The 22,125-nt window shown below is 43.4% G+C and overlaps 1 protein-coding gene across 3 annotated transcripts in view; it reads left to right on the top strand.

Moving 5' to 3' along the window:
- Positions 1–22,125, top strand: part of TOP3A (DNA topoisomerase III alpha) — a 22,989-nt gene extending 864 nt beyond the window's left edge. For 2 of the 3 annotated variants that reach the window (XM_075179231.1, XM_075179232.1), the window contains exons 2-20: positions 1,099–1,397; positions 1,965–2,024; positions 3,034–3,107; positions 4,477–4,552; positions 5,642–5,750; positions 5,884–6,027; positions 6,261–6,431; positions 7,111–7,211; positions 7,506–7,580; positions 9,428–9,510; positions 9,892–10,099; positions 10,483–10,668; positions 11,636–11,765; positions 12,260–12,373; positions 13,851–14,016; positions 14,100–14,243; positions 15,776–15,898; positions 17,188–17,906; positions 20,459–22,125. In XM_075179231.1, the coding sequence (XP_075035332.1) occupies positions 1,206–1,397; positions 1,965–2,024; positions 3,034–3,107; positions 4,477–4,552; positions 5,642–5,750; positions 5,884–6,027; positions 6,261–6,431; positions 7,111–7,211; positions 7,506–7,580; positions 9,428–9,510; positions 9,892–10,099; positions 10,483–10,668; positions 11,636–11,765; positions 12,260–12,373; positions 13,851–14,016; positions 14,100–14,243; positions 15,776–15,898; positions 17,188–17,906; positions 20,459–20,655 (3,072 nt within the window). In that variant the 5' untranslated portion in view covers positions 1,099–1,205 and the 3' untranslated portion in view covers positions 20,656–22,125. The remainder of the gene's footprint in view (positions 1–1,098; positions 1,398–1,964; positions 2,025–3,033; positions 3,108–4,476; positions 4,553–5,641; positions 5,751–5,883; positions 6,028–6,260; positions 6,432–7,110; positions 7,212–7,505; positions 7,581–9,427; positions 9,511–9,891; positions 10,100–10,482; positions 10,669–11,635; positions 11,766–12,259; positions 12,374–13,850; positions 14,017–14,099; positions 14,244–15,775; positions 15,899–17,187; positions 17,907–20,458) is intronic. The other variant, XM_075179233.1, reaches the window with a different exon arrangement.

Genomic DNA, 22,125 nt, shown 5'->3' with positions numbered 1-22,125 from the left:
GCCACAGTGTTACTAAATGATCACTACTGTTTGATATTTTTGATTTATAGTAATTGAAGTGCTCATAAATTATTATTTTTAATCATAATAATACTATTTTAGATTAATATTACAGTATTTGGTTACTATGGGTGGAGGCCAAACCTATTTTTACTGAAAGTCTTGGTTAGCTGTGTAGCGTAAAAGAAAGGGTTAATATTGAAGCCGATCACTTACCATTTAAAAGTCGCCCACTTATTCTATAGCACAATACAACATACGTTCTGCATATAAAATACAAATATATACATAAATTCTGACATTTGATTATCCAGAAACCGCTTGTTGCTGGCTCTATGATAGAATACCCTGTCTAGGTGGCAGGGCTTATTTGCAACAATCTATTATTATTATTTTTTTTATAATCTAAGGGTCTTATCTATCAATGTTTGGTCACTTGCAAAGACACTTCTTTTAATGTATCTTCAGTTCAGTCCATTTATTATCATGCATCATTTAATAAACATCACTTGTAATAAATTAATACTTTAACCAGACATTTATTTTACTTGTAGTTTTAGAAGCAATATTGTTATGAATGCAGTCATGTTTAAAATAGAGTTTTGCATAGACCCTAAATGGGGTCTTATATAGCCTTGACAAAAATAGAAGGCTACTCTAAATAGCTGTTTTGTTTTCATTTCCTTTATTATAAATGCCATAGCAGTTTTGTCCTCAAGTCACAGCCAGGAGTACGGAACATGAGGTCATTCTTATTTTTCACACCTGTACCTGCTGCTTTCTAAAGAAAATCTCTAGATGTAGCATTAAAATACACCTGACACCCACACACCACAAAGGCAGCCATTTTGTTTGCTTCAGCAATATTTATGAGAATGTTGCCTATGATTTCACTAAAACCAGTAACGTAACTGAGGCATAGAATCACAAAATTACTGGTTTCTCTGCGTATAAGCAGGGGGTACAATTTTAAGTAATTGTCGCTTGTGTCAGAACGGTATTTTTGCAACAGCAATAGATGGTAGAAGATACTCAGCACACATATATTTAGCTCTTGCCCACTATTTTACTGCAAGCTCTTTCTCGTTTGTTTTACAGGTATATCTTGAATCCTTACATGGTTCCATTTGTTCTAACTGGGTATTCAGCATACAGAGCTTAGACATGACTGGTGCGGGCTCCAAGTACTTCCCTGTTCTCCCGTAATGATTTTTCGGAGAAGTCTTGAAGCACTCAGTAGGCTCAGACTTCCGGCTGAACTCGCCATACGTTTCTGCTCTCAGAAATATGCAAATATGGCTCCAAGGATTTCCATCCAAAAGGTCTTATGTGTTGCAGAGAAAAATGATGCTGCCAAGGGGATTTCAGACCTTATGTCCAGTGGCCGGATGAGGAGGGTGAGATAATGCATGTTATTTTATTTTTTATTAAAAAATAAATAAAATGTTTTATGGAGGGCACTCCCCTTTACTATAATGAGGACTATGTTTGCCCACCATCTCCACCATTGAGTTGGTCACATGTGGTAATCTTTACCGTAGGTGTGGCCAACTGTGGCTCGCCAGTTATTGTCTCAGCAGGTCCTGTCAGCTATTGACTGGCTATCAACTGGCAAAGCATCCTGGGACTTGTAGTTTCACAACACCTGAAGAGTTACAGGTTGGCCAAGCCTGCTTTAGCTGGTGCAGGGTTCATTTTTGTCACAATATTCTACTTTGAAAGATCTTGGTTAAGTTTTCTGGATGAAAAATAAAATCTTTTACAACTCTCTGTTTAGGCCTCACCAGCAGTGCATATATTCTTAAATAAGCACATACAATTCACACATGCAATAACTCTGTAAAAATAGAGTTTTGTAATGTAATTATTTTCCAATGCATAGAGTGCTGAAACAACAATAGTTATTGTCTGTATATTCTTTAATTCCTTATTGTATTTCTTTTTTTTGTTGTTGGCATCTACAGAGAGAAGGTTTTTCCAAGTTTAACAAGATTTATGAATATGAATATCATTTGTTTGGAAAGGTAATTAATGATGAAGACTTTTACTGAGAGAGATAGTAATGTAGACATGCAATGTTTGAAATGAAAGGGTACCTATAATCGGGAAGGTGTACCAAGGGCGCCCTTTCTGTCCCTGGGAGTGCTGAGAAACACAGCAGTGGACTAGGTTATTTGGATGAGTACGGCAACAAAAGAAGACTCCACCTCCTCCGATAACACCGTATCCTAATCCCCCCAGCCTAATTGTGAGAGCCCCCTTTCAGTCATGGTTCATTGTTAGACTCCACAAAACTCCGCCGCTTCGGGCAGTCAGGATTACAATCATACAAAATACAACAAAAACAGAATAAGTACATACAAGGTTCATGATGTAGACGTGATACAGATAGGGCTATGCATGAGCAAGCTTACAGTCTAGAGTTAGAGACAATGCAGACACAGTGGGGGGGGGGGCAATTGGACAGGAGGGGGCATGGAACTGGAGGTGGTAAAATGTGCAGAGGGGTAGTATCAGATGTGTGTGGGCTGTAGTAAGAAGTTTCGTTTTGAGAGTGCACTTCAAAGATTAAAGGTTGGGGAAGTGTCTGGTCAAGCGAGATTGGGAGTTCCATCAGTAGTGAGCAGCTCTGGAGAAGTCTTGGAGGAGAGAGTGAGAGTTGGCAATCACAAAGGACTAGAGGATTGTGTCAGAGGCAAATCTAAGGTGGCGAGAGGGAGTCTATCTCCTGACCAGGCCAGAGATGTATGACAATCTGTTTATGTCAAGGACTGGAGAGTTGGGGTTGAGCAGATGAGATTTTTTGTTTTTTTTTGGCCTGATATCCTAAATGGTTATACTATTGCTCTTACACATCACTGATTATCTCTAGTCCAGATAATGGGATATTCCTGAAAAAATTCCAGAGAAAGTCCATGAAAAAGTTCAACACCAGCAGTTGACTTTCTGACGTTCTCTAGCCCTGCGGTAGCGTATGCTCGGTATATATTGCATAACTCACCCAATGATCTATATATACTCTTCTCTTCGCAGGACGTAACCGTCATCATGACCTCCGTGTCCGGACATTTGTTGTCCATGGATTTCCAGAGTCATCTAAAATCCTGGTTGGTATAAGTCTGGCACTGTGTGTCACTCGACTGGGTGAACAATCTGAAGGTTCTATGGATCTTTGTGAATAATTACTTTCATCATTTGTAGTTGTTATCAATGAGTGGGGATTACGGGAGAATAACAGTACATAGTTGTTTACCATGGAATAATTTGGAGACTTTTGGCCTTGTTCTGATCCAAGTTACATTTGGATTAATAAATACTAGCACTAGAGTAGACCTATTCTTGTGAGTCCTGAAAACTCCACTATGTTTAAAAGTTAAATGAATATATAATACTGAAAATCAAAAAAAGGTTAAAAAAGAATTAAATCTAACACTCTTCCATATATAACTACAGCAAATATCCCATACATGTACACATATTTGATATTCCTTTTTCGTAGAATAGTAAATAAATTAAGTTTGAGGTTAATTAATGCTGTTTCCCTTTTTTTGTGAAAGTAATCTTCGGTATATTTCAAGAAAGTGTCCATCGTCATTGATCCCTGTATAGTACTATTAAAATAAATTATATATTTGTTCCATTATGCTCTGAAAAGAAAGTTATATTTGTTCTGAAAAAAAAACTTATAGAAAATGTGTTGGCTACATTATTATTATAATTGGTGATGTGAACACAAGCTTAGAATGCGAAAACGGGGTTTGGTCATTAAGATAGGAAATACCTCCAAAACGTTTTAATTAATTTAACATTTATTAAATGTAATTTTATGTATTTACTTTCTGTTTATTTTAAGGAAAGGATTAATATGATAATTATTTTGTTGATATGTCACCAACATACTCCGCAGAACGGTGCAATCGGAGAACTTTATTTAGGCACATTGGTCCATGCACCCTTGGAACTTGCCGTAAAATTTCCTTAACACACACACACACACACACATGCACACTTGTGGGCAGATTCAGTTCCCCGCGTTGTTCTTTTGATCTCGCGGCTCACAGAGCTTCGAACAAAAATCAGCGTTTGAAATTACAGTAGTAACGGTATTAATGCGCGGAATTGAATCTGCCACTCAGAGGCCAATTAGTCTACCAATTTGTCTTTGAACCATGGGAAGAAACTGAAGCAACTAGAGGAAACCCATAGGAACATATACTTGCGTATGAGATAGCGTACCCCCTATTGTAAATAGTAAGGATATTATCAATCGCTCCAAGACAATGCAGCCTCATGCTTTTGTACAGATCAGAGATGTCTGAGGTTAATTCTAAGATCCAGCATCATTTACAGTAGGGAGCTCGTTACTAGTTTTAATGCACAAGTTTTCCTCATGAACGCTGAAGTGATGACATCATTACCTACCGATTATACAGATATTATATACAGGACTCTATAAAGGTCTGCTTTGTTTCCTAGGCACAGCTGTAACCCAGTGTCCCTGTTTGATGCAGAAGTGGAGAAGATTTGCCCTGATGATTATGTTAATATCAAGGTAAAACATGTATTGCTTTGATATTGGACATGCCTTCGCCTTATCATGAATCGCTTCTCTGCTAGTTAGGGTAATGTGGTGTGGGAGGCTCCTATTTTTTCATTATTACACAACCAGCTGAGTCTATCTCCTCTGGCTCATTTGCATAGAGTATCGGTGACAAATCAGATGGAAATAGTATCTCACGGCAGATACTCGGTACAGCGATGGGCAACAGGGCTGCACCTGCTTCTTCCTGTTTTATTGTCATGTTTGTTTATTACAGCTCGTAGCACTTGCTGATATGTTATTACAGATAGGCGTCTCTCATTCTTTGACCAACGCGGCCTCTGAAGTGAATCAGGCTGCCTATCTATGTTCCTGTGACTATTGAGTTATTTATTCCTTCTGTACTGAACCACTCTGAGCCCAGATGGCGGTATGGGACAAATACGGGTCTAGCTAGACTTATTGTGATATGAAAATGCATAGGAGACTAACAGCTAGGGATGTAACGGGTCGCCCCCCTTTTTATAAGTTTACCCTATAACATTCATAGGAAACAATTGGGTGCTTTTCTCTACGCTCAGGGCATGTGGATTATATTGTTGTCTTGTACAGGAAGGTAGAGTGTGTCTATTGCTCTTTCCTTATGAGTTAAATGGCGAGGCACGGGCGCCGTGGGGTATAGACAAGGACATAACTAGACATTTGTGGGCCCAATAGCAATACTTTGTAAGGGCCCCCAGGTACATAAAGCAGACACTTCCTCTGGAGTACTGAAGCTCCCTCTACTGATCAAACCCTGGCTGATGTTATAGTAACCAATAGTAAGCAGCCTACACTGCTAACCAATCTCAAGCTTCATTTGAGATAATGTAACAGGCCTGGTCACTAGAGGGAGCTTCAGTAAACTGGAGGAGGTGAGAAATCGTCTGCAGCCCAACTACTGCTGTATATGATAGGGAAGGCAGGCCTCGCACAGCTACTACCATGGTAGTTCTGCCCCCGGGTATAGGTCCTCCTTATTTTATATCAACGTTGCTTCCACAGATTTTAAGAAAATTTAACTGAACATAGACTCTAAGACCGCTGTTCATGTGATTTCAGAGGACACTGGAACGGGAAGTACGGCAATGCCAAGCTCTTATCATATGGACAGATTGCGACAGGGAGGGGGAGAATATCGGTTTTGAGATTATCCACGTTTGTAAAGCAGGTATTGTGTTTTATATGGTTTTCCTTGCTGTGTGATATCGGAAGGTTCTACGTATTTACGCCAGCCTTGTTGTGTGATATCGGAAGGTTCTACGTATTTACGCCAGCCTTGTTGCTCTCCTGTATCTCTGCAGTGAAACCGAACCTGCAGGTGTCCCGAGCTCGGTTCTCGGAGATCACCCCCCGTTCCATCCGAGCGGCCTGCGAGAACCTGACGCCGCCTGACCAGAACGTCAGCGACGCTGTGGATGTGAGAATGGAGCTGGATCTTCGGATAGGTAGGCATCTGTGTGGGCAAGTGGTAAATGCACTGTCCCCATCGCCCAAAACAGTGAAATGTGCTAAAGACTCTGGGCTTGAAATCTCAATCATAGAACCTCTTGGTTTGGGCGGTTGTACCCATGCTGTGCAAAAGTGTATATACTAGATAACAATCATGCTTCATATTACGGGTGAGATCCCGGTCTGTGACACTGGTCATTAAACAGCTTATTCTCCCTTGTACTCCCAGGGGCTGCTTTCACCAGATTTCAGACTCTCCGCCTTCAAAAGATCTTCCCTTCGGTCTTGTCCAGCCAGCTCATCAGCTATGGGAGTTGTCAGTTCCCCACGCTGGGGTTTGTGGTGGAGAGATTCAAAGCCATCCAGGCCTTTATTCCTGAGACCTTTTACAAGATCAAAGGTATGTTTGTGTCTGGAAAATTTTCTGAAATCAATAGGAGAGGTAAATGTCATTGTACGGGTACACTTAAACGTAGATGGGTAAGAGGGCTTCACTATTAACTACTATTAGACTTTGATATATTTTAATGTACAATTGTTTCTAACGTACATTATGTAACTTAGCTTACATCATTCTAGAATGTGTAAGGAAATTAAGGACAAAGGCCTGAAGAGTTTGCCACTTAGTCTTATGTCCTGTATCAGCAACATTTTTCCATCAGGAAAGACCTAAAAGCGGAATGGGGCAAAACTTAAATCACTGAGGTGCTATGCTTTGCTATTTCAACTTTTTATCCTGTCTCAACACTATTATATCCAATTTCTTGAACCTACGACTTTTTCCGAAAGAGGGGGAAGGAATTCTGTTCCACCATTTGCTTTTTAAGCTACCACTAATCATAAAAAAATAATTTACTTTTATTTAATTCCCCAGTGTCAATTTATAAAGCAGTCTTACACTTCAAAGCATAAGACTGTTGTAAGATTGCAGGACCATATAAGATCCTGCAGTGTGAAGGTCCCCCTGGTGTATATACTGATTTACTTCTTACCAGATTCATACTTTCCCAGATATGTGTTTTCTTATCCACGCTTAATGACTGGCTACACTCTTACGTTCCGATAATTGTGTTGTTCAGTAACCCACGAACATGAAGACGGAACTGTGGAATTTAGCTGGAAGAGGAACCGTCTTTTTAACCACACAGCCTGCCTGGTTCTCTACCAGATCTGCATGGAGGTACGGACTTCATACAATTTAGGTTCTGTTGCCCCGGAGACGATTGACTACGACTCTTGAGGATGATAGTTCTAGAGACGACACAGCAGAACAAAGATTCTCCTTGTTTTAAAGCTATATAAGTGTTCCCGTGCAATCACTATAAATGTATGCACTGGCTGGTGAAATACACTTTGTAGACTAAAGACAGACATGACTGAAGTGAGAGTTTGAGATCAGGCTCCGATCAGTGCTGCATCTGACAATAAAATGGTGTTTTGGCAATGCACATAAAAATCTTGGTGTGTTTTCTAGGATCCTACTGCTACGGTCGTTCAGGTTGGAAGTAAGCCTAAGAGCAAATGGAGACCGGTAGCACTGGACACTGTGGTATGTACAGCGTAAACATAAATGCTATTTAAATACTATTTATTTTCCCTCTAAAAGGTCTGATAACCATGGGCTAATACATCTCACTCTCATCTCGCTCCCCTTCCATCTGTACTTAACGCAGCCGCTAGTTTTATCTTCCTTTCTCGCCGCTCCTCTTCTGTCTCCCCCCTCTACCAAGCCCTCCACTTGCTCCCCTTACCCTACAGAATCCTGTTCACTCTCACATACAAGGCCCTCGCCAACTCCACTGCTCCCTACATCTCCAACCTCCTCTCTATTCACGCTCCTTCCCGCCCTCTCCGATCTGCCAACGACCGTCGCCTCTCTTCCCCTCTGATTACCTCCTCTCACGCGCGGATCCAAGATGCTGCTCCCCTCCACTGGAACAAGCTCTGTCCCCCTATCTGTCCAGTTTCAAATGGGCTTTAAAAACCCATCTTTTTCTCAAAGCCTTCCAGTCTCCCACTTAACTACCTACCTTATCTTCTGCCTCTCCCCCTTCATCCCCCCTCCCTGTTTCTGCCTCCGTTCCCCCATCACTCCCTCTCACCCCTGTGTCTCTGTCTGTTTACCCCATCCCTTAGATTGTACGCTCCCTTGAGCAGGGCCATCTCTCCTCCTGTTTCCACCACTTCTGACTCTGCTCTCCAGCTACCTAGCCCTCCTCCTCAAGGACCTTCTGCCCTCCGACCCCTCTCGCTCTCTTCTCACCCCTCTGGGGGTCTCCCTGTCATCCGCGCCCTCCCTCTTGGGCTCAGCCGTATGCAGATCTTCCCTCTCCCCTCCCCCCCCTCTAGCTGTGCTTTGAGCTTACTGAGTTACTGTGCTTATTGTTTACTGTACCGTGCTGTCTCTCCTCGTACCGTGATATTGTTTGTCCCTGTACGGCGCTACGGACACCTAGTGGCGCCCTATAAATAAAAATTTATAATAATAAAACACATATTCCTGTTTTGTTTTGTTTTGTTTTGAGTTATTGGTGATGGTTTATATAAACCGCACACCGAATCTTAGATTCCGACAAATCCTAAGAGTTTTTTGTTCAGTTTTTGATTTTGATTTTTTAATTTCTTTAGGGAGCAGAAAGTTTAGTGCAGAGTGATAGCTGCCAGGGACTAAAATTAAAGATAAAATTCATAATTTAGTCCCCTCCTGTTTCATTTTATTAAACAAATTAGGGTTCAGGTTTCTGTTTTTGTTATTTGGGATAAACCAGTTTTATTGGGGGGGGTGATTTTGTACTCCAGTTTGGAGGCAAGTTTTGGTTGTAGGAATGCTGTACTTTTTGGGATCAAGTTTTTCATTTTCCAGATTCATCGTTCCTGTTTGCTCAGTCAAGTTTTTCCATTGGTTCTTTTGCGTTCATTTGCAATACAACAGCCCAGCTGTGGGTGAAAGCTGATGTGGGTGGAGGCTGGGAAGATGATGTGTGGTATTTGTATGAAGTGTGTGTGTAAAACAAACAAACCTATAATCTGTATGAGGAATTTAGGACACATGACGTACTTGGGTAGTGTTTTTTAAATTTGTTTTTATAAGCTTGTGTTGCTAAAAGGGACGCTGTAAAACCTCATAAATCCTACCTCTTCACAGAGTAGGGCAGCCATTATGTTTCATTTTGCCTCCGTGATGTCACCAGTTCCATGTTATTTGATTGGTTGAAAGTTGGTTCCACCCACAGAATCGCTGTCTCGGTGACAACCGGAGGTGAGCTCTGATTTTGCAAACCAGCAAAATGATTTGCTCCCTGTCTCAGGACATGTGACAGTTGCCCTCTCCAATTATCCATTATAATTTTATTTTATTGCCGTGCTGATGTATAACTCTCTTTCATCTCTGTGCAGGAGCTGGAAAAACTGGTATCTCGAAAACTAAAAATTGGAGCTAAGGAAACCATGAAGATTGCAGAGAAACTTTACACGCAGGGGTAATTACTTAATCGTTCATTCATGGGCCAGAAACTGAATTGTACAAGCGAAACTTTTTTTGCGCCAATGCAAAACCATAAAAATCACTCGCTCACGGTAAATTACATAAAGGAAAACTCCTGAAGGAATGACTATAAATCTGCGACATTTGCACAATGCGTTTAGTCCACCATTATTCTTAGAAGAAAAGGAATAGGTGGCATAATAACCAATATTTCATTTCTTTGAACTGCATTAAAGTTATGATCTGGTTGCTATGGGAAACACAAACAGTTTTCCTTTGCGCCAGTTACAAGTAGTTTAAGAAGAAATGTCCCCCATTTTTTTCTGTTTTCATCTTGCATACTCCTTTTTGTAATTTTTTTTTTATTTATTTCTAGCTTTATCAGTTACCCCCGCACCGAAACAAACATTTTCCCCAAGGATCTGAACCTCACCACGCTGGTTGAGCAGCAGACACCAGACCCTCAGTGGGGTGCATTTGCACAGCGCATCTTAGAGAGGGGTGGGCCGACTCCGAGAAACGGGAGCAAGACTGACCAAGCCCACCCCCCCATCCACCCCACCAAGTATACCAGCAGCCTGCAGGTGAGCGTGTGACGGTTGGTGTACCCATGTGACATTAAAGGAATCATCGAAGACTTGTGGCCAATTCAATTCGGCCTCGTTTTTCTAGGAAGAACGCGTCCTGCAAACTATTACCGTTAGTACAGCAAAAGTGCGCAGTATTACCGTTAGTATGGAAATTTTAACTCTTATTTTTGCTCGCACCTCTCGAGGCCGGGAGTAGAAATCCGGGTTAAAATTACTGTATTAAAGGTAATACTATGAACGCCGTGTTAATCCTAGACTAATGTGGCCGAATTGAATCTGTCCCTTGGTGTCCATCTTGTATTACTACATAACTGTGACACCAGTAGCAGTAAATATGCAATTTCCGCGATCTCATAGTCTTCTCACGGTGTCCACAGGGGAATGAGCAGCGCGTCTATGAGTTCATTGTCCGTCACTTCCTGGCCTGCTGTTCCCAGGATGCTCAGGGGCAGGAGACCACGGTGGAGATTGACATCTCTGCCGAGCGGTTTGTGGCTCACGGGTTAATGATCATCGCCAGGAACTACCTCGATGTCTATCCATACGACAAGTGGAGCACGAAGGTGAACAGGGATCTAATATTGATTTATTTTTTATTTGACTATTCGCAGAGTGATTTATAAACGTGCATCATTTTTTAAATTGGTGCAATAAATATTGAAAACATTTTTATGACAAAAGCAACTGTCAGTTTTTACTAAGGTCTATAAGACCCTTATAGTGTGTTAGTTAATTAATCCTCAGACCTGTTTGACTGTCAGATGTTTACTCTGATGTATATCCTGTGACCTATCTTCTGAAAACAATACATTTCTGAAAACTTGCTTTTGTCTGAAAGATTCTACTACTTTTCATATTAAAGTAAAATATGCTGAACTAGGTCTTCAAACATCGTCACAATGCTAGAGTAAATATGCTTGCTGCGCATATATGGCTATTGTTTTTTCATCAGTGAAACATTAAAAACTAGTAACTTTAACCAGGGATACAGAACAGATATTCGAGGAAATTGGTGATGCTAGTTTTTCAAAGAACCTGGGAAGGGATCCTGAGATGGGCTTGGGGGGCAGAGTAGAGGGAAAAGGAGGGGTGGGTGGAGTACCTCGCAGGTGAGTGCTAAAAGGGGAATCACTAATATGTAAGGATGACCGATTGGATCCAAGCAACACAGTAGCCAAATACTGGATTAGAAATCAAGCAAAGTCTAACTGTGAAAGAAGGTCCAAGACGTCCAAATCTTGTGGAAAGATGCAGATGGCCACAGCAGATGTTGATGGTTTTATTTTGCCCTGGGGGGTAAATGTATCAAGCTGAGAGTTTTCTGGCGTGTTTGAAAAGTGGAGATGTTGCCTATAGCAACCAATCAGATTCTAGCTATCATTTTGTAGAATATACTAAATAAATGATAACTAGAATCTGATTGTTTTTTCAAACCTGCCGAAAAACTCTCAGCTTGATACATTTACCCCCTGGACTTAGTTTGCCCTCCTAAAAGTCCCTTCTCTGTGTTTGATGCATGTTTTTGTTTAGATACTCCCGGTGTATGAGATGGCGGCTACATTCCAGCCCACCACAGTGGAGATGGTGGACGGAGAGACCACGGCCCCACAGCTGCTCACAGAAGCAGACCTTATCGCCCTGATGGACAAGCACGGGATAGGTCAGTCTTGCTTAGAAAGTTACTGCCATGTCAGCCATTTGTAGAGTGGGACTGTGATTCTGACGAGCAATTAGGCTGTTCTAGACCAGTGTGGCCACAAATACCACGATATATCGGCCCCAAAAGACCATTGATCTGATTAACATCTAGCAGATGTTGATTGGGATGGTAAACCGGTTGGATATTTAGGCAGTCATTGACCACGCTAACAAACATGGGCCAAATCTGACCGAGATACAGTGGTTCGACCCATGTTTGGGCACCCTAAGTTTAAGACTTTGAAGTGGAGTCAACTGTCTCAGAGCTGTGGGTTAATGTTCAAGACAAAATCACTTTCTTTTCAGTTCCCCCAGGCTCTGCTTCCTTGTGGGACATACAGGGCCCTGGGCCTGTGCACCCATGGAAGATCATTTAGTTGGGATATAAAATAAGTTTATTACACACTGATATTGTTGTGCTGTGTATCATATAAACCATGTATGTTTTTCCAACAGGGACTGACGCCACCCACGCTGAGCACATTGAGACCATTAAGTCACGCATGTACGTGGGCCTCACACCCGAGCAAAGGTTCCTCCCTGGAGAGTTGGGGATGGGGCTGGTGGAAGGTGAGGAGCTGATCTCTGGTTAGAGCTGATGTTGGGATAATCTTAGGTTGTCCAGGAGCATTTGGATAGTGATGGCTTTGTCTTGACTGTTGTCGTATCTGTGAGATCTGCAGTGGGAAAGTGTTAGGGGCTGGAGCCATAGTGGGGAGGAATCTTATCCAAAGTTTTCCTAACTAATATTTTGTGGTGTTACAGGACCAAACTTCCAGCTTTTCCCCGTTTCTCCCTTCACTCTACTTCCTTCTCCCTCTTCCACTACTCACATTACTTCTCTTCCTGTCCTTCAGCATGTCATGCAACCCCTACTTCTACTACTACGTTACTTCTCTTCCTGTCCTTCAGCATGTCATGCACCCCCTACTTCCACTACTCACATTACTTCTCTTCCTGTCCTTCAGCATGTCATGCTTCCCCTACTTCCACTACTGACATTACTTCTCTTTATGTTCTTCAGCATGTCATGCTTCCCCTACTTCCACTACTCACATTACTTCTCTTTATGTTCTTCAGCATGTCATGCTTCCCCTACTTCCACTACTCACAATACTTCACTTCCTCCAGTTCTGCTTGTCATGCTTCCCCTACTTCCACTAATCACATTACTTCTCTTCCTCCCCTTCTGCTTCTTATGCTACCCCTACTTCCACTACTAACAATACTTCTCTTCCTGTCCTTCTGCTTGTCATGCTTCCCCTACTTCCACACCTCACAATACTTCTCTTCCTGTCCTTCTGCTTGTCATGCTTCCCCTACTTCCACTACTCACATTACTTCTCTCCCTGGCCTTCTACATGTCTTGCTCCTCCTCCTTCCTCTTTCCTATATTATGCTCCTCCCACTCTTCTTTCCCTCTATTCCCCAAATCTTCTCACTCTTGATTCCCCTTTCCTCGCCTCTTGCTCCTCCCACATCCACTTTCACCTACTTTCCTCCTTCCTAAAAATAACACCCACTAAGGTCCATTGGTAAAGTGTAAAACAGATGGACATATACTATGCTTCTTTTTTCAGCAGGTTTGACTAATTGTCCATCCAAAGTCCGCAAGCATTTCCTAGTCTTTGGAAACACTTCTGCAATAGGACAGTGCATCTCAATTTGTGGGTTTATGTTAATGTAGGGTAATATGTGGGATGGAAACAGTAAAACCAAGTCACTTTGGAGGCTGACCTTGTACCGTTTTGAGACCACCCTGCTGTGTCTCGCATGTCTAGTCTACAACACCTCTGATCAGCACATACACATGCCGTGTTCTCACATATAAACCTGGGAATGCCTCCCTAAATGCACTCCTTCCGCCCACACCAGCTCATTCTCATAATCCAGCACACACTTTTGCCCTTCCGCAGACATGATTTGGGCCTCCATTTTCATGGGTAATCTGTAAAAGCTGGCACACTCGCGGTAAGGTAGTCCAGTGATGTCACAGAAGACCATTTGCATGATCGTACAAGAGCCTCACGGTGTTCCATTCCTCTAGGTTACGATTCCATGGGCTTCGAGATGTCCAAGCCCGACCTACGAGCCGAGCTGGAGGCTGACTTGAAACTCATCTGTGAAGGCAAGAAGGACAAATTCACCGTCCTCAGGCAGCAGGTGGAGAAGTACAAGCAGGTCTTCATGGAAGCTGTGACCAAGGCCAAGAAGTGAGTGGTGCCGTGTTTGCCTATTTCTCCATTACAGAGCTGAGGCTAAGTCTGGTTTAGACACGATGTTCTCCCCTTAACAGGCTGGATGAGGCCCTGTCTCAGTATTTTGGCCAGGCCTTACAAGCTGTGGAACAGCAGGAGATCTATGCGGAAACACCACTTCCTATACGGAAATGTCCGCAGTGCAATAAGGATATGGTTCTGAAGAGCAAGAGAGATGGCGGGTGAGTGAAGCACTGTTTGTAATTCTGTGCTGAAACAGAGGTGCAGACAGGTATCAGTAAATGACCCAGAGTTTGGAAAGTTTCATGTAGATTTATATGATTCAGGCCTTTCTCTGGGAATATATATTGTTGTTGATTTGTAAGGCGTCACAGTGCTGAACAGAGACGGACAGTAGGGAAAACGGGACATATATAAAACAGGGACATACAAGGCAGACAAAATAAATGCAGATATGAAAAGTAAGGGTATGTTGGACTCTGATTGTGACAGAGCTGACATTGTAAGAGGAAGAGGGAACAGCTGAAACAAGAGGAGCGAACGTGGCTCAGAGTGGAGATTAAGACAGTTGTGAGGGTGTCCCAGTATGAGTAGTATAGGTGGGAGTAGGATAGATGTGAGGGTGTATCAGTGGGAGTAGTATAGGTGGGAGTAGGGTAGGTGTGAGGGTGTATCAGTGGGAGTAGTATAGGTGGGAGTAGGGTAGGTGTGAGGGTGTATCAGTGGGAGTAGTATAGGTGGGAGTAGGGTAGGTGGGAGTAGTATAGGTGGGAGTAGGGTAGGTGTGAGGGTGTATCAGTGGGAGTAGTATAGGTGGGAGTAGGGTAGGTGGGAGTAGTATAGGTGGGAGTAGGGTAGGTGTGAGGGTGTATCAGTGGGAGTAGTATAGGTGGGAGTAGGGTAGGTGTGAGGGTGTATCAGTGGGAGTAGTATAGGTGTGAAGATGTACCAGTGTGAGTAGTGTAGGTGGGAGTAGGGTAGGTGTGAGGGTGTATCAGTGGGAGTAGTATAGGTGGGAGTAGGGTAGGTGTGAGGGTGTATCAGTGGGAGTAGTATAGGTGGAAGTAGGGTAGGTGTGAGGGTGTCCCAGTATGAGTAGTATAGGTGGGAGTAGGATAGGTGTGAGGGTGTAACAGTGTGAGTAGTATAGGTGGGAGTAGGATAGATGTGAGGGTGTATTACTGTGGGGAGTATAGGTGGCAGCAGTGCAGGTGTTAGGGTGTATCAGTGTGAGTAGTATAGGTGGGAGTAGGGTAGGTGTGAGGGTGTATTACTGTGGGGAGTATAGGTGTGAGTAGGTTAGGTGTGAGGGTGTACCAGTGTGAATAGGTTAGGTGTGAGGGTGTACCGGTGTGAGTAGGGTAGATGTGAGGGTGTATTAGGTAGTATAGGTGGGAGTAGGGTAGGTGTGAGGGTGTATTAGTTAGGTGGGAGTAGGGTAGGTGTGAGGGTGTATTAGGTAGTATAGGTGGGAGTAGGGTAAGCTCAAGTAAAGAGATGGGTTTCAGAGAGCGTCTAAAGATTTGAAGGCTGTGGGAAAGCCTGTTCGGGTGTGGTAGGGAAATCCATAAATGGTTAGCTGCATGGGAAAAGTCTTGTAGGCGGTGTGAGAGGTGTTTGCAGACATTTTAAAATGTCTGTAAAAATAACATATGTTCCATGACGTTTGTTTGACAATGACACCAGTAATGACTGACGGCGTGGTGTGTTTTTGTGGAGCACTCTCTGACACAATCTCCTCCTCTCCATGAAGCTTCTACATTTCCTGCTTGGGATACCCGAGCTGTAAAACGTCTATCTGGTTCCCCGGCTCCGTGTTGGAGGTGTCCCGCGACGACAGTGTCTGCGAGGTGTGCAGACCTCATCCTGTTCACAGGTGAGCTGACGGGAGAATCGCATGAGGAGAGCTGCACCACTTATTACATTGCAGATAGTTATACACTGTCATGGCTATGTACACCGCTTACAAACTATTTTACTTTTGAGCTGGAGATTTCAGCTGACATGTATCAATTCAGTTTTGAATAGATCTCTCACCCCCCTTCTTTCCCTGTTTTCCCGAAGCAGACAGCTCTCTGCAACAAGATCATCTTCACCCACAAACACGCGGTTCTCACAAACTGTCTTGTCTTTGAATGATCTAAAGCCGATGAAACAAATGGATGGAGCATTGGAAAAGATATCGCTTAATTACGATCCACACGTTGCTGTACAATTGCTTTCCAGTACCATATAGGGGAATATAGGCATGATGAAGAAAGGAAATATATTTTTTAAGGTTCTGATTTTTGTAACTTTTTTTTTTCTTTTTGGACAATTAGTGCTAGCTAGCTTTTGTGTTTGTTTATTTTAAATCTGAAGGTGTGTGAGGGTGTAATAGTTTTTACTTTTTCACCCAAAAAAAGTTTTTAATTTTCTCTGGTGTTTTCACAGATGAAGACCCTGGTTTGTTTAATTGATGTTCTCTTCTGCAATCACTAATAACTGCCATAACTAAATAATAGTTTTCCCCCATTTTTAGGACTAATAGATGGAATACCAGTGTGAGCTATTAACAAATAAAATAACATTATGGGGGGTATTCAATTGTCCACGGGATTGCCGAAAATTCAGCGGTCCGCGCAGGATTACCGTTATTACGGTAATCCTGCGCGGAAAAAAACGTTAGTACGGTAATTTACTCGCTGGATTTCAGCTCGCAGCTCGGGGAGCTGCGAGCTGAAATCCAGCGAGATGATTACTGTATTAACGGTAATAGTTTTTCCGCGCTCGAACCCGCGGAAAATTGAATACCCCCTTAGTATTGGATCCATGTCAGCATAGATCTAATAGTAATGTCTTTCATGGAATGCTAATATCTCCTGCAAGAGACCAGGCCCGCCTACCAGGAGGAAACCCCTTGTGACATCACACGGTGACATCACTGCGATTTACTATGACAGTTCAGAAGCTCTCCGTTATGGCATTGTACAAAAAGCGTTCAGTTCCCAGCTCCGTTCGGGTGTCATTGTCATTTAGCCATTTTCATCATACACTTGCAATATAGTCCTTAATCCTCAACGTTTCAGTAACTTCCCTCCATAGATATCTCAGATTATACTACAAACGCTACAAATAGACCTTTAAATCCTGTTGTTATAAATTACCTCTCTCCTCCTCCCACAGGTTAAAGCTGAAGTTCAAGCGGGGCAGCCTCCCCCCAATGATGCCGCTGGAGTTTGTGGGGTGCATTGGCGGCTGTGATGAAACACTTAGAGAAGTCCTTGACCTCAAATATCTTCAGGGAGGCAACAGAGCCCCACAGCCCGGCCCACGGGAAAGGAATCACCAGCAGGCAAACCGGACAACTACCCCTATGGGAAACGCCAGGGGTGGGCAAAGCCGACAGCCACCTGCCAGAAAGGAGTGGAATCCACAGCTGGTGACTCCCGGTGTCCCCAGAGGTGTACCACCAATCACAGCCAGCACGGAGAACAACGAGGTGGTCTGCAACTGCGGCGTTAGCGCCGTACAGCTTACCGTGCGCAAGGAGGGTCCCAACCAGGGACGTCCCTTCTACAAGTGCAACGGAGGGAACTGCAACTTCTTTTTGTGGGCAGATCAGGACAGCGGGTCCGGCAGGAGCGAGCCCACATTTCAGCCGACTGGAGGGCGTCCTTCGACTTCATTCAATAGTTCTCGGGTGACGGATGGGTTCAGGACAGGAGGAGAGAACAGAAACATGGACGCTGGGGGACAGGCCACCTGTATGTGCAGCCAGCCCGCTATCACTCGTACCGTGCAGAAGGAGGGGGCCAACAAGGGCAGACAGTTCCACACATGTTCCAAACCGCGTGAGCAGCAGTGCGGCTTCTTCCAGTGGGCAGACGAAAACACTCCTCCAGGTAAGAGTGGTGGGAGGGAGGCTATCGGTTTACTTTAGCTGCTGACCCACTGTAATCTTAAATACTATTAGCCAAATCATTTTTGTTTTTTTAAATGTAGTTTTAATTGGGGTTTAAGCTTAACTACGAAGCTCTATTTACCTGAGGTGCAGTGCTCCCCGAATTCTGTGGGTCACTCAATGCCTCTTAAAAATGCGGTGCTGCTCTGCTTTCTGTTATGTTGCAGAGTTGTCGATGCTCCTCCCCTTTGACCTTCCCGTTCATGAGGAACAGGTCAGATGCTGCGCTCCCTCTATACTGCTAAGGACTGCTCTAGTCCTTAGCAGTATAGAGGGAGCGCAGCGACTGACCATTGACTAGTTTTGGGGAAACATACCAGGTAAATAAAACTCTTTAGTTTAGCATAAAATAGTGAATTACATACAGGTGTCCGTTTTCTATTTTGGGTGGTATTCTTCTTTAAGACCCCAATATAAACTGTAACAACCCAATTAAGTTAAATCCCTCAAAATTAATATAAACTGTTTTAGTGTAGGTAGTATAGCAGGGAGTAGGGCAAGTGTGAGGGTGCATTAGTATGAGTAGTACAGGTGGGAGTAGGGTGGATGTGACGGTGTATTAGTGTGAGTAGTACAGGTGGATGTGAGGGTGCATTAGTGTGAGTAGTATAGGTGGGAGTAAGGTAGATGTGACGGTGCATTAGTGTGAGTAGTATAGGTGGGAGTAAGGTAGGTGTGAAGGTGCATTAGTATGAGTAGTACAGGTGGAAGTAGGGTAGGTGTGAGGGTACATTGGTATAAGTAGTATAGGTGGAAGTAGGGTAGGTGTGAAGCTGCATTAGTATGAGTAGTATAGGTGGGAGTAGTATAGGTGTGAGGGTGCATTAGTGTAGGTAGTATAGGTGGAAGTAGGGTAGATGTGAGGGTGCATTAGTGTGAGTAGTATAGGTGGGAGTAGGGTAGATGTGACGGTGCATTAGTGTGAGTAGTATAGGTGGGAGTAAGGTAGGTGTGAAGGTGCATTAGTGTGAGTAGTATAGGTGGGAGTAAGGTAGGTGTGAAGGTGCATTAGTATGAGTAGTACAGGTGGAAGTAGGGTAGGTGTGAGGGTACATTAGTATGAGTAGTATAGGTGGAAGTAGGGTAGGTGTGAAGGTGCATTAGTATGAGTAGTACAGGTGGGAGTAGGGTAGGTGTGAAGCTGCATTAGTATGAGTAGTATAGGTGGGAGTAGTATAGGTGTGAGGGTGCATTAGTGTAGGTAGTATAGGTGGGAGTAGGGTAGGTGTAAGGATGCATTAGTATGAGTACGGTGGGTGTGAAGGTGTACCAGTATGAGTAGTATAGGTGGGAGTAGAGTAGATGTGACGGTGCATTAGTGTGAGTAGTATAGGTGGGAGTAAGGTAGGTGTGAAGGTGCATTAGTATGAGTAGTACAGGTGGAAGTAGGGTAGGTGTGAGGGTACATTAGTATGAGTAGTATAGGTGGAAGTAGGGTAGGTGTGAAGGTGCATTAGTATGAGAAGTACAGGTGGGAGTAGGGTAGGTGTGAAGCTGCATTAGTATGAGTAGTATAGGTGGGAGTAGTATAGGTGTGAGGGTGCATTAGTGTAGGTAGTATAGGTGGGAGTAGGGTAGGTGTAAGGATGCATTAGTATGAGTACGGTGGGTGTGAAGGTGTACCAGTATGAGTAGTATAGGTGGGGGCAGGGTAGGTGTACCAGTATGGGTAGTATAGTTTGGAGTAGCTCTAATATAGTGATGGGTTTTTAGAGAGCCCTTATAGATTTGGAGGCTGAGGGAGAGTCTGATTGAGTGTGGTAGGTAATTCCATAAGTGGCTAGCGGCACAGGAGACATCTTGTAGGCCTGGTTATCCAAGAGGAGCAGTGGCAGATCTGTGAATGTGTGAGGAAGAGTATTTTGAGAACTGATTTGAGATGTATGAAGGGGTGGTGGTGTTGTAGGAATTGTATGTCATTTTAATTGGTTTCTTGGGTTAGTGGGGAGTCAGTGGAAGTCTTGCTGCGACATTTAGGACAGATTCAAGTGGAGATAGATGTGTGCAGGGAATGCCAGATAGGGTGAGGTTGCAGTAGTTGAGGTGGGAGAGGGTGAGAGAATAGATAAGAGTTTGGGGTTAGAAAAGGACGTTTTGGCAATACTTTGAAGCTGAAGGTGGCGGGACTAGATGTGCAGGGGTAACACAGAAGGTGTATTTGTCATGTTAGCCTTTTCCTTACAGTAATGCAAACTGAACAAGCCAATCACATAACAGTAAAGTGGAGTGTGTGGGGCTTGGATTACTGTACCGTGGAGATGGTTGTCAAGACAAATTTGCAACTGGCAGACATCTCTCTTTACATTTTTCTTACCTGAAGAGATAGAGGCAGATAGACAGCTCCTAACACAGTGATCAGCATCCCGTCTGATGCTGAACCACATCTCCCATGATGCTTTGCCATCCATGGTGTTAGGTAACATCTCTGTATAGCAGCTACATGTCAGACCAGCCCTCCCTGATCTTGCATTGACTCTGTTTCCCTTCCCCAAGGAGGCTCTGGTGATTACCCCAGCACATATGGAGGAGGAGGAGGAGGAGGGTACGGGGAGCAGCGAGGATTCGGCACAAAGAAGAAACGTTCTGACTATAACTCCTCAGACAGAGGTCCGACCGCCAAGAAACAGCGGACTTGTGGTATATGTCACCAGCCGGGGCACAACAGGACTAACTGCCCCCAGAACAGATGAGGAAACGCTGCTACGCCTGTCTCCATTGTCTGCGGAGTGCTCACTCCCCTCAGAACCTTGGGTTTTAGGTTACTTTTAATCATTTCCTTTCCTGTTACCACTGTGGTAGTGACGCAGCTTCCCTTCTTTACACAAGTACAGATAATGATACAGCCACTACCAATCTCTGCTCTAAATCTGGCCGGGCATGCTGGGACTTGTAGTTCCACAGCAGCTGATTTATTTGTGTTTTACATTTGTTTGGGGATTTCTTTTGCGCATGTCGTGGGGCTGTGAATAGGTAAGTTATTTAGAATTGCTGTCACCTGTGGAGACAGTCGCCTTTACATCAGAGTTTATTTTTATAAAATGCTTCAGAATGCCCACAGCTGCTGTAACCTGTAGCGACCAATCAGATTGAGTCTCCTTTTTCTAGCACAGGTTAGGAAATGTCATCTAACTTCTGATTGGTTGGTGTGGATTGCAGCACCTTTTTATACACAAACAGCCGCGTTAATAGAGAAGCCCCAGTCTGTTTAAATCTTTCTACAAATGTTGTAAAAAAAAAAAAAAAATTTGAATGTTTCTGTATATAAGAGGAAGCTAATTTTCATGTGCAATCCACACTTCCTGCATAATAGAAAGTACATACATGTAACACTGCTTCCTTTTGGTGTTAGAAAACTGAAATCTGTTTTATGAGACCGCTCGGGTCCCTAAAATGAAACCGCTACTGGTAACTTTTGCAGGAGTTGATCAGAACTGAAGATATTTGAGATAATGTAGAGGAAGGGGGAGGGGGGTGATTCTTCCTGACTTTAACCCAGGCTCAGTTGTCTGATAGCAGAGGACAATAGCTGGCCCTGAGGTAGATTACATTATTTTTAAAAGTTTTAAGTCCTGTCAGGCTATGTGTAATTTTACCTATAGTGATGTGTTTGTTACAAGATGCAATTTCCTGTCAGTATCAGCTTCTAACTTTGGTTTCATCCATCCTTTTAAAATGTAAAAGTCGCCTACACAGTGGAGTCAGCCAATATTTGTAAGAATTTGGCCTCTATTTCTTGTTAATGTTGTTATAGCCAACAAAATGGCTGCCATCAATGTGTGTAAGTGATGGGTACTAATACCAGGCCCTGTATTGGTATAACTGCTGGTAACCTATCCTAATATATATATATATTTGTTTACACCAGGCCTGTCCAACCTGAGACACTCCAGGTGTTGTGAAACTACAAGTCCCAGCATGCCCTTCCACCTATCAACTGGTTGTCTACTGGCAAAGCATGCTGGGGCTTGTAGTTTCACAATATCTAGAGGGCCGCAGGTTGGACAGGCCTGGTATACACACACCCTACAGCGCAGCTGCTTACAGAGGGAGGAAACGTATTCTTTATTATAAACCGCTCTCTTGTTTATAGCCTGTTGATACCTCTGCATTTTGTTTTTTAAAATTTAATAGCTGAATAAAATTGTTTGAAAAATGAACAA

This window comes from Mixophyes fleayi, chromosome 7, assembly GCF_038048845.1.
Source record: "Mixophyes fleayi isolate aMixFle1 chromosome 7, aMixFle1.hap1, whole genome shotgun sequence".
Classification (NCBI taxonomy): domain Eukaryota; kingdom Metazoa; phylum Chordata; class Amphibia; order Anura; family Limnodynastidae; genus Mixophyes; species Mixophyes fleayi.
The sequence above is the reverse complement of the archived record's forward strand: the minus strand, read 5'-3'. Positions and strand labels throughout refer to the sequence as shown.